We start from the raw sequence: 15,129 nt of genomic DNA, 5'->3' as shown, positions 1-15,129 counted from the left end.
TACCATTGGGTTACAGGCGAAAAGCAGAGCGCCCAGCTTTTATGTGGGTGCTGGGTATGTGGGTCCTCATGCTCACAAGGCAAACACTTTACTGACTAAGCCACTCTTCTGAGAGTTTGTTAGGTAAAGATTCCCATTTAACTTTAATGAACAAGTCCCTAGTCACAATGGAGCAGGTTCTTTTGAAAACACATCTACCACTAGTGAAACAGGAATGGTGTTTATAAAGAAAATGCCAGTAGACAATATGGTAGCAAGAGGCACACTTTATTAAGCTTCCTATTAAGTTGTTGGGGACCACTTGCTGCTACAACGCAAGTTATAACTCAAATGGTATTCACGAACAATTAGGATACACATCAAGCATTTTCTGAGAGCAGCTTCTGTATCTTGATCACTAAATGGAATCGTTCTTCAGAACAGTCCCTTACCCTATATACAGAAGAAGAGAAAGTAAGGATGCCACAGTGGTATTTCAATGTAACCAACAAAACAAAACAAGAACAAAACACATTTTATACTCAACTTTGCATACATCACTGACATGTAAAAATTACAAATGAATTTGCAGTGAACATCTGTATAAGAAAATTGCATGTAGGAGAATAAATTCATGTTGAATATATTATGGCCACAGAACAATACTAAAAAAACATTAAGAGTCAAACTGCTAATGGTGTCATAAGAAAGGAAATCTACTACATAATCACATCTTACTATATAATCTCATCCCCTAAATGCTTAACCAAAATTTAATACATGTAATTCTTTTGTTTCATTTCAGAGTCTATTTCTACCTATGCAGGTAGAGTAGGCTAGAAGAAATGCAAACCTAGGGCCAAAATGAGAACACTACATTTCACTAAATCTGCTACACAATAAAGTATATATTTTCTATTCCAAAAATGTCCTGAGTATTTAGTTTCATTAGGAAAAAAGGTGGTAACTGCAATGGCAACATATAAATCACATTATTATTTTAAACAAAATAGCTGAGAAAGTAGCCACTGGGAATGATGAAACAGTGCTGTTAATCAGGACTTCAGTGTAAATACAAATACTGGGAGGCTGCTGTTTATATTGCTGCTCCTGTTCAGAACTGCCGAACTCGAGGGAGTTTCTGATGGTCCCTGAGAACAAAGTCTAGCAAGAGGCCTAACATCTATAATGGATGCTTCCTGACTGTCTTTCCCTCCTCTAACATTAGATGATCACATAAGAGTTTTCTGGACACTCTTCAAGGTGTGTGCATACACTGCCCAGAATAAAGGTTTTAATGTTAGAAGATCTTTGGATTAACTGCCCATGTATATAATGATTACATGAATATCCATGTATCTTGGTATTCTTTACTTGCTAAAAAACAAAACAAAACTTGGCTTTAAATTTTTTTCTAAAAGACAAAATAGTTTTATGAACCTCAAGTCTGATAATCACTTGTCATGTTTTCCATAAAGTATGAAAGCCTAAAGTTCAAGACATTTATGTGAAAACTATTCAGCTATTCAGAAACATGAACACAGATTTGTTAAATAGGATCATTCGCCAAATGACCTCAACCTAAGAGAGGTCCTAAACAACTCCAAACTTCCACCTCAGCAAAGTTACCAGCTCAAGTAGAAGGAAGTGTGAACCTAATCCAGTAGAGAGTTCCTTTGGGAACAGCACCCCTTTCTCACCTCCCCCACGCCTGCTATTACTATTTTAAGTCTCTGCTATTAAAAAGCTGGTCAGAAGAACTAAGAGAAAGAACAGCTAGTAATGGAGTCAAACAGCATATTAAAATCTTAGACTATTCATACAATTTAGGTACCAGCTTAAGTTAAAGAATTAAAGTGGGGGGGGGGGCACTCATATAGGCCACGTAGGCCTTGAATTCCAAATCTTTCTCGCTCCACCTCCCCAGTGCTGAGATTACAGGTGTGGCCACCAAACCCAACTTGAAGATTACTTTCAAATGTACACTAACTTGGCAGCTTTTGTTTTCTTAGTGACCTTTGGGACCTGATCCTGACAACCATGAAAAGTGGGCATTTTCTATGACTAGCCCTGACTTGTTTCGAGGACGGGAGTAGCTGCAGCACATGTGTGATAAAACAAGCACTTTACAGATGAGCACAACAGCACTGCTACTCTAAGTGCCACAGCAATGAGAGCAGAGTATATATAATGCTGAAACTAAACGTAAACACACACTAAATGAGAACTGAAAAGATCTTTGATGAGACAGAAACCTTGGCTCATGTCTTCCGGCTGTCGTCATCTTCCACTGAGCTGCACCTAAAACACAAAGAACAAGTAACAAGCAACTTTGTTTTTTTTAAAGAGCAGGCAATAGCTTTGAAGGCATAAGATGAATTGTTTCTAGTGGAAATTAACTTTTTAAGTAACTGTACAACGATGCCATGAAAAGCACCAGAAGCAAAGCATTAACTACTGAGTGAAAACACCTACAAAAGACTTGAATATGCAGCATACCAGCACCAAAATAAAGTAAGTCATGGTGGGAAAGTCACTGCTCAGATCGTCAAGGTGGACGCTGCACCGTGACGCCTCATTTAAAAGGCCTCACTCTACCTGCAGATGGAAATCACCTTGTATGTATTTTTAGTAAGGCTAACCATGAAGAGACGGTGTAGGTTCATAGGTGGCTTATTATCTCATCTACCACCTTCCTGGCTGTGTAGTTCATTTCATGTCTTTAAATGGAGCATAACCCACCAGGAGAATGCTGCTACTCTGATATTCCATTCTTGAATGCACCAAAATGTGCATGCTTGTTGTAATTAGGTGCCTGGGTGAATAAAAAAATCCCATTTACAATGTAAAAATATTATTTAAACCCCAAAATTTTATTATTCTCCATAATCCTCAGGGAGACAAGCAGTAAGTTTACCCACTCCCAAACAGAAAAGATTACATAGGATTTTGAAAATTCTCTTCTACCATATTAAACAATAAATTCCTTTGTGTTACAAAACCAAGCTGATTTACATGATTTTGTTTTAAATTGTTGCTAAATGTTTATCTACACATGCTGTCAGAAATAACCTTGTTAAGAAGGTGCAGCTGGTGTCTCAGCAAATCAGACCCCTTGGAGAAGGCGTCGAATGGCCTGTGCCCCGTTTTCCTTTTCTCTTTCCGCACCATCAAAAGGAAAAGTGAGAAAATAGCAGAAACATTAGTTAAATCCTGAGTTATACCCCATAACCTATAGGAATAACCTCACTACACTGAAAGCTGACAAAATTTGCAGGACTTTTTAACTGGATGAAGTAATTAAGACCCTAATTATTAAGAAAAATTTAAAAATCAGGCTAGACTGAGTTATATCTTTAGAGATAACACCTTCAGGAGAAAAACAAAAACTTTTTTAAAAAAACTATTTACAGTTTACCTGACTTACCAGCACTGAAGACAAAATCTTTTAAAAATGGCTACAAATGCCTTGTTCACAAAAGACTTTATTATCTAGTGATGCATACTGAGAACATACAGAATTCTGCATGGTCCACTTCCCATGCAGTAGAACAATGTTCACTTTACATTAAGTGAGTGTCAACTGTTTATGCAATAGACAACACTTTAAAGTCACATTTTAAAGAAAAGCTTCATTTACAAAAGAAATAAAAGGTAAAGAAGCAATTACCGCTTTTAAAAAGCAGCTGCTTTGTTCAAGAGTGGAAGGTTTATGCCTGTATTGAAAGACAACATGATCACAAATAATGCAAACAATGAACAAATGAAAAACACTTTTACCATAAAGCAGTACACTTTCAAAATGACATACAAATAGTTAAAAATCTCATTATGTTGTCTATCTTTTAAATATGAGGACTTTCAGGAGGCCTCAACATTTTAATCATTTAAATGAAAACTATGCAGTTTCTATGTCACTAAGAACTGTATTTAACAAAATGTATATAAAGTCTATAGCAAGTTGATTTAAAAAAAAAAAAGTAAAGTTAATAAGAAACAGTACACTGAAGGCGCTCTATCCATCAAGCGCATACGCTCCAAATTTTAAATGTGATGAACAGAACAGAAACTGTAACTATGCCACAGTTGCGATGCCAAAAAATAAAACAAGATCAGTTATCACACATGCAGGAAATTCTGCCACAAAGCTATCCCTCACTTTCAATTATTCCAATAAAATAACATCTTAAAACACTGGTGATGTTGATGGTTTAGCTTACCTTCAGTGTACTGAATGTTGTACACAACCTGCTTTAAAAGAGGAGACATCCCTGCAGGCAGGCTCAAGAAGGAACAGACTCCCTTCGGCACTGACTACACCAAGGGCATGCTGCTGTGGCCTGCACACACACACCTAGGAAAACGTGAATATAAACAGCATTTATGCTGGCCATTGTATCTGAAGACCAAAATGAAGCCAAGTCTGCTAAAAACAAATCAACCACCCAGCACTGCTACTCATAACAGATGCTTTTGTCTTTTATGTGAACTGCAACCATATACATTAGCACTGTAATTTTGTGCAGTCTTGGCAATTAAAACATTTCTACAGTGAAATTTCACATAAGACACAAAACAGATTAACTAACATTTCTAAAAGAAATATCACCCTTGGTGTTAATTCAAATATATCATGCTTCCTCAAATTTGCTGCAGAAATATTTATAAGTTTATATACATTAATAATAAACTGCTGTGAAATTTCTTCAGTCTTTGTATTTAATTACTCAAACCCTTGGAGTTCTTCATCTCATTTAAATTTTTTCCTGGATGAATGCATGCTGCAGGGCCTGGTTGATGCTAATTCGCTTAGCGGGGTCCAACATTAGGATCTGGTCCAACAAGTCCTTTAGCTGGTGTACTTTTTTACGTTGATCTTCAGGAAGTCGCTGGCACCCAATCAAGTCAGCCAACAGGTCCTTAGTTGGATTAATGGTGCTCATGACAGTAACTTTCTCCTAAAAATAATTTTTACAATGCATAGCTCTAAATAGGTTATATGTATGTAAATGTAAATCAGACTTTGTCTATCAAAATATTAATATATAAACAAAAATACTTATGATGATCAATCATAGTTTTTCTGTAGTTTTATCCTACACAGCTTTTCAAGGATCAATCAAGAAACTTTAATGGAAAAGACCCCCAATTAGCCATGGAAACACAGTGAGCATCTGCTGCCTGAACTGTGCTCCCTCTGGTCTTATTTTCAATGGCAAGAGACAGTCTGAACCAGGTCAATAGCAGGACATGTTACTCAGTGCTCTGACAAAGCAAGGGCTCAGTATTACAGATCAAAAATCAGCTAATTATTACTTCATCCTATAGATTTTTAGAAAGGCTGATATGGAAAATTTATTTCAGTAATACTGGATAAGTGTGTTTAGGAGAGGAAGTAACTCAGGAAATAATTCAGTTCATGGAAGTCTGTGAGCAGAGGCACCAACGTTTGCCTAAACCAGTGTGCTTCTGGCCAAGAGCGGACTGCAGGGAGAAGAAAAATGCCAAAGAAGGCAGAGTTCATGGAGAACTCAGCTTGTAACTGCAAAACTCAAAATACAGAAAGCGTCCTCCAACAGCAACCTAGAAGACACATGGAAGCCAGATCAAGGGATCTAAGTGAGAGGCGACAAGGGCCTCAATAAGGACTACTATCACCTTAGAGAAATGTTTTAAGTCCCTTCACTGTTTTCATAGCCTGATGTGCTTTATTCAGGAATAGCAAAAAGGAATGGCATATTTTGTTGTCATTTTAAACATAATCACAACTCCATGCACCACACAGAACTCAATCCATGGATAATAAAGCACACAGCATCGGGGATTTAGTGCAGTTGTAGAGCACTTACCTAATAAATGTGAAACCCCATCTGATCCCCACAATGAAAAGACAAAATAGCAACTACTACTATAGCACACTTAAGCCAGACTTACCCTCTCTGTTACTTTGTCAACCTCTATGTACATGAAGTTCAGATTTTGGTCAAAATGTTGGTCTTTGAATACACCTTTCCGAATCATCTACAAAACAGGGGGAGAAAGGCTTTCAAACCACTACAAAGCAGCCTAGCACACTACCATCTCTATGTGAGCATTCCCACAACCACACTATCTAAAACTCTTGCTGAGCCCTTGCACCCAGAACCAAGAGCTCTAGGAAGTCTGCCATGCTTAGCTACCTTCTCTTCTGACCTGCACATTCTCTTCCATGCTAACTAACTCATGTGCCGCTCTTTCCATTCTCTCTTTCATTCACTGTCTCACAGCTGCAATTCTTTCTCATCAGCAAGGGTGTCCTCCTCCTATAGTGAAAAGGGAGCTCCCTTTGATAGCTCTTGGCTGATGAGAACCATTAACTGGAAGCCCCAAACAAGAAAGGAGCTAAGGTGTCACAAAAGCCACCCACCCACGCCTCTGAGAGCTTTACTTTACAAGCTGCTGTCTAGGTGACAAATGTTAGGAGTCTCTTAAGTCTATAGGAAGGAACTTAACCTACTTTATTTGGCATCTTTCCTTTGAGGTCCATTGCGAGCTTCAACATATGGTTATTAGTTTTGCCAGGAAATAAGATTTTTCCAGTATAGAGTTCATATAAGGTGCAACCTACAGACCACATATCGATACCATAGTCATAGCTTTTACCTATAACTGAAAACAAAATGGAGGTTTTAACACATGAGAATAAAAATGAATGACTCCTTAACTTTTACTTTCAGTAATGGGGCACTACACCGTAGCTTGGACTAACCACATCCATAATGTCTCAGTTTAGTTTCATGTTCTTTCCCACTTATTCTTAAGAGAGATACTTCAAAAAAACAAAACAAGAAACAAAAAGAGCAAAACAAAAAATGCCAACAAGTTTAAAAACAGGGGCAGGAGAGGAACTGGATGCCTTCCTTCTCTTTGACCTTTCACCTTTGCTGGAGGTGCTAGTCAACCTCAACCCAGGCAAGAGGAAGAGAAAACCAAAGGTCCCACACAATCCATAAACGTGATAATCAGACCTTGATCAATCAAGAGCAGTCTTCTAAAGTCGAGGTTTTCCACAACTGTTTTGCTACTCTTGCTCGACATGATCAAGACTCCTGTCACAACTACCTTCATTCCACCTGAGGAGGATGAACTTGCTATGGTTCCCTTCCTCATGAATGAACTCGTGCAGCTGCTGAAGTGTGATGAAAACAGTGCTTAGACATGACACACGCTGCTTCCACCACAGAGGGTGGCCCAGGCACAAGAACATTCTGAGAAACTTACTGATCTCCGGAGCACGGTAAAATCTACTGACAAGGTAAGGTGTTATGTCATTATCTGCAACATGTGAAGCCGATCCAAAATCGCAAAGCTTTAAAATTGTTTTGGATTCATTAACCTGCAAAACATTTTCAAGGAAATTCAATTCATGCCAGGAATAATTAGGCAAATTAAAATTGTCTTTTTAAATTTATATCAATCCCAATACTGAGAACAAGCATCACTCATTTAAAAATTCCTTCTGTATTATGCAAGTTCCTAATTATGAAAAAGTACTCTTAAAATACTTTATTACAACCAGTAAGACATTTTCTGTCCAGTAAGGAAACATGGGGGAACACCAGGTACATTTAACTTTACTTAACGATATTTAACATAGAGTTGGGTGATGATATTAAAAAAAAAAAAATTCATTTCATAGGCAAAGCATTTCTAAGCTTCCCTTGAATACCTAAACTCAAGTTACTCTCTAAAAGAGCAGGAGAATGTTTATTAGTACAAAAAAAACAAAAACAAAAACAAAAAAAAAGACTACTAGTTGCCAGAAAATTACAATGGCAATGAAACTAAATACTAAAATGATTCTTCATCTGGTTACCTGGTTTACATCATCTTAAACTCTGTAATCACTTTAAGTATGAAAAATACCAAATCCCTTAGGTATAAAGTATAAAGAAATATTAAACGTATCTGACAAAACTGATAAACATGAAATGTATTGGACATGTGTTCTTGTTTCCTTGGTAAATACTTCCACATACACAGTAACAGTGACATCTGCTGAGACAGGCTGGAGCTGCTCCCATGACTGTTGCCACTCATGATCAGAAGCATGTTCAGGATTAACAAGTGAAGATAATTCATACTCCAGAGTCCCTTCCCCCCTTCAAAAGAGACACATACAAATTCTGAGTTGAGACTTGAACTTGGCCTACTATTCCCATCCCCATGACAATTAATAGCTTAATGAGCTCTAGTACTCTCTGGGGGAGTTATCATCACAAAGTATAATTAGTGCAACAGACTGGACTGTCACTGGGACCCGCAGAAGTGAGCTAGAATAGCTTCTTCCCCACAGCCCAAGACAAAAGTCTCTCTATGTAGCTCAGGCTGGCCTGGAACTCAACTTATATAGACCAGGCTGGCCTGAAACTCCCAAAGTCTGCCTGCTTCTGCCTCCAAGTGCCGAGAATGAAGGTGTGATCCACCAAGCTCAGCCAAACACAAATTATTTTAAACTACAACACAACATGAACACCAATTTTCCTTACTTTAGAGACCAGCAGAAAGTTATCTTAAGATGGTTAACACCTTTTTTTTTATAAAAAAACAAAAAATAAAACAATCCAGCTACTGAAAAAGACGTAAAACACATGGAACCATGTACCAGGGGAACTTTTGAGCTGTCTACAATGCATTCAATGGTAGCAGGGCCATCTCCACTCACTCACACGGTGGGGTTTTTAGCTGGAGTTGGGTATAATACAGGGCCCTCATGTATGCTAAACATACAGTACTGTACCACACCCTCAGCACGGCCCCCTTTAGTTTGCTATACAACTTCCAGTCCTTATAAGCATCAATCAAACTGAACCTAAAAGCACTGGATTGCCAGGAATGAAATCAGTTCTAGGTGTTCTCTGAGATTATTTTTTTTCCTTTTCAAGAAGGGATATTTAGTTCCCAAATTTCATGTGAAAATCTAAACTAACATTAAAAGGAAAAAAGAGGTGCTAAAAACCAAAAAGCTTGGGCACTGCCCAACATCTTTAACTGCCTCAGTAATACAGAGGTATATGCTGTATAATTGTCATCAAAATTACAGGTGTTTATTTGATATGTAATTTTTTTAAAGACCAATCTGAAGTAAAAAAGTAAGTATAAAGTTGCCTACTGAATTTTATAATCCACTTTCAATATACCAACCATTCCACCAATTCCTCAGCAATCCCACCCCTAAGTTATATTAGACACACAATATGATATATAAAACACAAACTAATTATCAAGGTAGAATATGCATCATTAGTAATGTAACAGATTGGAAGGAATTATTTTAAGATAGATGGTATGTGTGTGCCTCAGTGGGTAAAATGCTGGCTTTACAAGAGGGCCAGAGTTCAGATCCCACCCAACCACACACACAAGAAGATGGGAGTGGTAGTGGGCACCTGTATTGTCAGCACTAGGATGGTGGACATAGGACACTCTTATGGGCTCACTGGCTGACTAACCTAGCTAATGGGTAAGCTCCAGATTCAGTGAGAGACTCTGCCTTGAAAAAATAAAGTGGAGAACAACAGAGAAAAGACATTCTATGTTGACCTCTGGCCTTTATGTGTTTACACATGGGCACAGGCACCCTTATGCACAGATGTACACATTCATGCACCACATACATTTAGTTCACTCAAAATTGTGAACTAAAAAGAGCTCCGGGAGTCATTAAATTTTATAGATCACAATTTTGAGGTATGGTACTGGAGATTGAAGCCAGGGTCTCATGCATTGCTAGGCAAGCACTCTACCTCTGAGCTGTAATATCCCCTTGCCCAGTCACAATCTCTTTAAGAATTTAGTTTGGGGCTGGAGAGATGGCTCAGAGGTTAACACTGGCTGTTCTTCCAGAGGTCCTGAGTTCAATTCCCAGCACCCATATGGTGGCTCACAACCATCTGTAATGAGATCTGGTGCCCTCTTCTGGCCTGCAGGGATACATGCAAACAGAACACTGTATACATAATAAATAAATAAATCTTTTTAAAAAAAGAAAAAGAAAAGGAAAAGAAAAGAAAAAGAATTTAGTTTGTCACAGCTCAAAAATGATCCCAGTAAAGAAAACCTTACATATGTGGCTTTTCCTCTGAGGTATTATTCTAGAAGTGATTGAAAAAAATCATGCAATAAAAAAACCAAAACAATAACCGGGGGTGATAAAACTAGAGAGATAATCCAATTGTTAAGAGCACTGCCTTGCACTTCAAGGAGCCAGGGGTGGGGGTGGCGTTTGATTCCTAGAACCCACATGGTGGCCCACAACTGTCTATATATAATGTCAGTCCCAGGGAATCTGACACCTTCTTCTGCCCTCTGTGGGTACTGTACTCTGTGTGTGTGTGTATGCACATGTGTGTGTGTGTATGCACATACACAGGCAGACAAAACACCTACACATATAAAGAACAAAAGAAAAAATTAAAAAAGAAAACATGTGCTGCAGAATCCATCACTGGCAGGTGATGAAGCAATCCACCAAGTTGTGAATATGCTTCAAACTATGACCACTACAGGAAGGTGAAGAAAGGGGCCAACAAAGGGAGACATATGTTTGTGCATTAATGCTATCTCCATGATGATCTGTCTCCAAATTTCAAAACCATCACAGACACTGTGAAATCCGATTGCACTACAGCAGAAATCACTAATAAAGAGATGTCACAACTTCAAAGGAAGGCTTTTCCATTGATACCTAGTCAGATATTGGGTTCCCAGAAGCCAGCTTCAATGCCAATAATTAATAAATAAATAAATAAATAAATAAATAAATAAATAAATAAATAAATGATAGGAACTAAGTGTGGCAGGATGTGCCTGAAATCTCAGCATGAAATTCGGGAAGCTAGGGAAAAAAAATAGTAAGTTTGAAGTTGTTAAAAAATAAGATTGTATCTCAAAAACAAAACCAAACAGGCACCTTTTAAATTGAATTCCAAATAGCTGCTCAGTAGAGAGCAATTTCTTTAGTGTTCACAAGATCAGAGCACACTTCAACAGAGCAACATTGCACAACCTTCTTTAGCTATCCAAAGAAATTATTACCATCATTTTTTTTTTTTTTTAAGACTTATTTATTGCGTATACAATATTCTGCTTGCATGTGTCCCTGCAGTCCAGAAGATGGCAACAGATCTCATTGTGAGCCACCATGTGGTTGCTGGGAATTGAATTCAGGACCTCTGGAAGAGTAGTCAGTGCTCTTAACCGCTGAGCCATCTCTCTAGCCCTACCATCATTCTTGGAATCATTGCATACTATAAAATCCATCAATCAATTCTTTAAAAAGGGACAACAATTCATTTCCTCTTTCCTCACAGTTCTTATGAAACTCATGGCTCAATTTCAAAGGAAGATAAAATTTGGCAAAGTCCATCATAACAGGTTACTAATAATAATTATACTTTTAAATGTTATTTTGCAGCCTAACAATAATCCTATTATGTTAGTAAGAAGAGATGTGGACATACACACAGGGTGACCTAGTTGCTTGACTTACCAGAATATTGTCTGGTTTGATATCTGCATGCAGGATATTGCATCTTTTAAGGAGTTTCAATGCCAGGAACAACTGCTGACTATAGGATCTTACAGCTTTAATATGAAGACCAACATCCTTACCATATTTTTTTAATACCTCTCGCAAATTCATACTTTGAGAGAAAACAAAACAAAAATGGGGTCAAATATCAAATACAAAAGGCAAAAATATTTTTAAGCACAAAGTAAAAATCAAGTACAAAATACAATTTATATAATTTTAGAGAATCCTTATCCCCAATGCTGAGAGAATAACATATATCCATAATACAGCTTCCCAATAAAGCTAGATTTTCAAAATAAACAAAGGAAGAGCTACTACACAGTAACTCCTACTTTACTGGAGAAAGGTCCCCCCTTGCAAACACAACTAGGAAGCCATACTGCTAAAGGGAAAACTGGTGTCTCTCCCCCCACTCCTACTTCTGTCCATCAGACTGCTGACCTGCAGGGCACCTGAGCTTACTTACTGTCTGCCACACATACAAAGTCAGCTCATGTTTTATACATTGATTATTCTCAGGAAAATAAAGTTAACACAAAGAACCAGCAGAAAAACCTTAAGCAGTTCCCAAATCTCCCCTGCATTTACCCTGAATGAACCTGGTAGGTAGATAAACTACACGCTCAATCAATTGCCTACTCAAGTTCCGACCCTTTACCTGAGAGGCTCAAATACAAGACAGAGGTGCTGCTTATGGTAAAAGTGTCTGAAGAGGCGCAGGCAATGAAACTTGTCATCAGGATCAGCATCATTAAGTTTTTTCAAGAACTCTAGTTCTTTTAAACCAGTCTTTTGCCTGAAATGAAAAAGAAAATTAGGTCACAATAAGAATTTAGGAGTAACATCTGTTAGACACAACCTGATATGCCATTGGTAACACACGTAAGTACATAAGTGTCATTTTTAACTTATTAAACTTTTTCAAATTTTGGGGCTGGAGAGATGGCTCAGTGGTTAAGAGCACTGGCTGTTCTTCCAGAGGACCTGGGTTCAATTCCCAGAACCCACATGGCAGCTCACAACTGTCTGTAATCCAACTCAAAGTGATTTGACATTCTCATAAAGACATAAATGCAGGCAAAACACCAATGTACATAAAATAAAAATTTAAAAAATTTCTTCCTAAGTATAACTTTGCTAATGAACACTTGACTATAAACTGTCATAAGGTACATCTTAAAAGTGTCTACAGTACAGAAGGTCAGACCTTCCCATCCAAACGTATCTTTATTTCTAAACTTAGGACAATCAAAGACTTAAATAAAAATTGCTAAAACTTCTAACATTTGAAGGCCAGTGAAAAGCTGGCTCTACTGCCAGTTCAGTATGTGATACAGATTTAAATATATGGCTATGGCAATTAATTATGCTTATGAAAAAAGTCAAGAGATGAAAGACACAAATAACTCCTCTCAGCAGCGAATGAATCAGTTTTGATTTGCTGGCTGCGGTATGCTCAGTAACAATCAATATACTTTCATTTCTTTCTTCTAGATTAAGGCTGTCACAGCACACAATGGCACTGGGTGATGCAGAAGGAGATCTGAGGACATACTGGTACCGAAAAGAGTCCAACATAATAATCTATGGTTCTAGAACTTCCCACGTATAACACATAATTGTAAATTTAAAGCCTACAGTCAAAAATCTCTTGTAAAAAATTCATTTAACTAAGGTTCATGTTTGGGTGTTGTTTTTGGTTCAGTTACCTTTTTTTTGGAGCTGAGGATCAAACCCAGGGCCTTGCGCTTGCTAGGCAAGCACTCTTACCACTGAGCTAAACCCTCAACCATTGGTTCAGTTACTTACATGAGTTCATTGTTTCTGATGATCTTTACAGCCACTTCCTGATTGGCTCTAGCATTATCCCTGGCACGTACAACATTGCTGAACACACCCTGCCCAGTGTAGCCATACACATTATAACGCTTATCTAGGACTTCCCCGATGTTCACTCCTAAAACCAAATTTAAAAATTAAAAGTCTGATTATAAAAACAAAATCAAAAAGTTGTCAACACATTGAAGATGTTTAAAAAATAGATCAAATCTCCACTGTTTCTAGTACACAATGGAAAACCAGTCACTGCCTCAGTTGGTCATTTTTTTAGAATGTGAAATAAGCTGTATGGTGATATTTTATTTGTACTGCAATGTGATTTTATTTGTATATTAATAAATAAAGTTCGCTGGGGGTTAGAGCTAATAGCAAGCCATAGCAGAAGCTGGGCGGTGGTGGCACACGCCTTTAATCCCAGCACTTGGGGAGGTAGAGCTAGGGGGATCTGTGTGTTCAAGGATACAGCCAGCATGGCGACACACGCCTTTAATCTTAATACCAATCAAAGAAGGTCTGTATAGCTAGGCAGTAACGAGGTCATGTGGGTGGGTTTATAACCAATGAGAAGGCAGAACAGAAAGTCAATAAAAAAAGACACAGGAAGTAGGTCTCTTGCGGAGGAGGAGGACAGCAGAGGCAATGAAGGATAAGGTTTTTAGCTCTTATCTATTGCTCAGACCTCTTGGGCTATTAACTCTGTATTTGGCTCTGTGTTTCTATTTAATAATACTGTTCATCTACAAAGCTGCATGCCTATTTCAGACAACTCTAAGAGTTCTTGTGGTCTTATCAACTGCTGGCAACTTGTAAGTGTGCTCACTGAAGTGTCATCAGCTATAGTACTACATGACAAATACTGTGGGGCTGGCACCTGAGTTCCTCTGTATGTTGCTCTCTTGACTTATAGTGATAGACCCTCTCTAGAGAATTCACTCATGGCTGAAAATATCTACACACATTTAGCCTTGCTTTATTTAATTAATATGTAGTTTCTAGGCTGCTGAGTAGAATATAACTAAAGTTCATGTGCTGTGACTGGTTGTGCCACACTTTTCTACTCAGTGTTCACCAATGTGTGATTACACTGAGTAGTGTGCTTTTATGGAATTGCACAATGAATTTTAAAGTTGATGAGAAATGCAAACTTACGATAATAGCCTTCTGCATCTGTCCAATTATCTCTGAGGTTGGGATTCTCTTTGAAATCTTTCCCAATGCCAGCAGCCCGGAGACGAGCACTCTGAAATGAGGGAGGCAACATGAGTGGTTGCTGGGTGACTGCAAACCTCCTTAATAACAAAAAATGGCAAAACTAACATTTCATTAATCCGTTGATGGTTACTATTGCTTATATAAATTCAAGGAATCATAATTACCAAAATATCTTATAATCTTAATAACAGAAAAAACATTCAAGATTCCCAAAAGCTTTTGGGTATAATTAGGGCACTAAAAATGAAAATAAAAATTAAAAATCAGATCTGGTTTTCTGTAGCTGGTAATACAGACTGGAGAAATCCCTACACAATAAACTCTGTTAACTATCAGAGTGTCCAACATAGGCTACCGATTTTCATCCTTTCTTTCTCTGCCTCCTTGTGTAAGTCCACATTTGTACACCCTTACCACATAGGCATGAAATGTAGTATAATATTCACTGGTTGTTACTAGGTTGAGCCTGTGTGGAATATTAAAAACAACAACATCTATCTAGTATTTGTGAAGAACCCTATCCA

At 37.9% G+C, this 15,129-nt stretch overlaps 1 protein-coding gene across 7 annotated transcripts in view; it reads right to left on the bottom strand.

Moving 5' to 3' along the window:
* Positions 1 to 248: 248 nt before the first annotated feature.
* Positions 249 to 15,129, bottom strand: part of Prpf4b (pre-mRNA processing factor 4B) — a 32,504-nt gene continuing 17,623 nt past the window's right edge. Inside the window, exons 8-20 of one of the 7 annotated variants that reach the window (XM_036187202.1) lie at positions 14,543 to 14,633; positions 13,364 to 13,511; positions 12,213 to 12,350; positions 11,510 to 11,663; positions 7,240 to 7,354; positions 6,476 to 6,627; positions 5,914 to 6,000; positions 4,658 to 4,937; positions 4,200 to 4,333; positions 3,650 to 3,695; positions 3,052 to 3,137; positions 2,235 to 2,280; positions 251 to 432 (exon numbers count right to left, since the gene is read on the bottom strand). In XM_036187202.1, the coding sequence (XP_036043095.1) occupies positions 4,734 to 4,937; positions 5,914 to 6,000; positions 6,476 to 6,627; positions 7,240 to 7,354; positions 11,510 to 11,663; positions 12,213 to 12,350; positions 13,364 to 13,511; positions 14,543 to 14,633 (1,089 nt within the window). In that variant the 3' untranslated portion in view covers positions 251 to 432; positions 2,235 to 2,280; positions 3,052 to 3,137; ... (1 more) ...; positions 4,200 to 4,333; positions 4,658 to 4,733. Of the gene's footprint in view, positions 433 to 2,234; positions 2,795 to 3,051; positions 4,938 to 5,913; positions 6,001 to 6,475; positions 6,628 to 6,986; positions 7,148 to 7,239; positions 7,355 to 11,509; positions 11,664 to 12,212; positions 12,351 to 13,363; positions 13,512 to 14,542; positions 14,634 to 15,129 lie in introns of those variants that run through there. The other 6 variants (XM_036187199.1, XM_036187198.1, XM_036187201.1 and 3 more) reach the window with 6 other exon arrangements.

This window comes from Onychomys torridus, chromosome 5, assembly GCF_903995425.1.
Source record: "Onychomys torridus chromosome 5, mOncTor1.1, whole genome shotgun sequence".
Classification (NCBI taxonomy): domain Eukaryota; kingdom Metazoa; phylum Chordata; class Mammalia; order Rodentia; family Cricetidae; genus Onychomys; species Onychomys torridus.
Note: the sequence above shows the minus strand (reverse complement) of the source record. Positions and strands in the feature narration are given on the sequence as shown.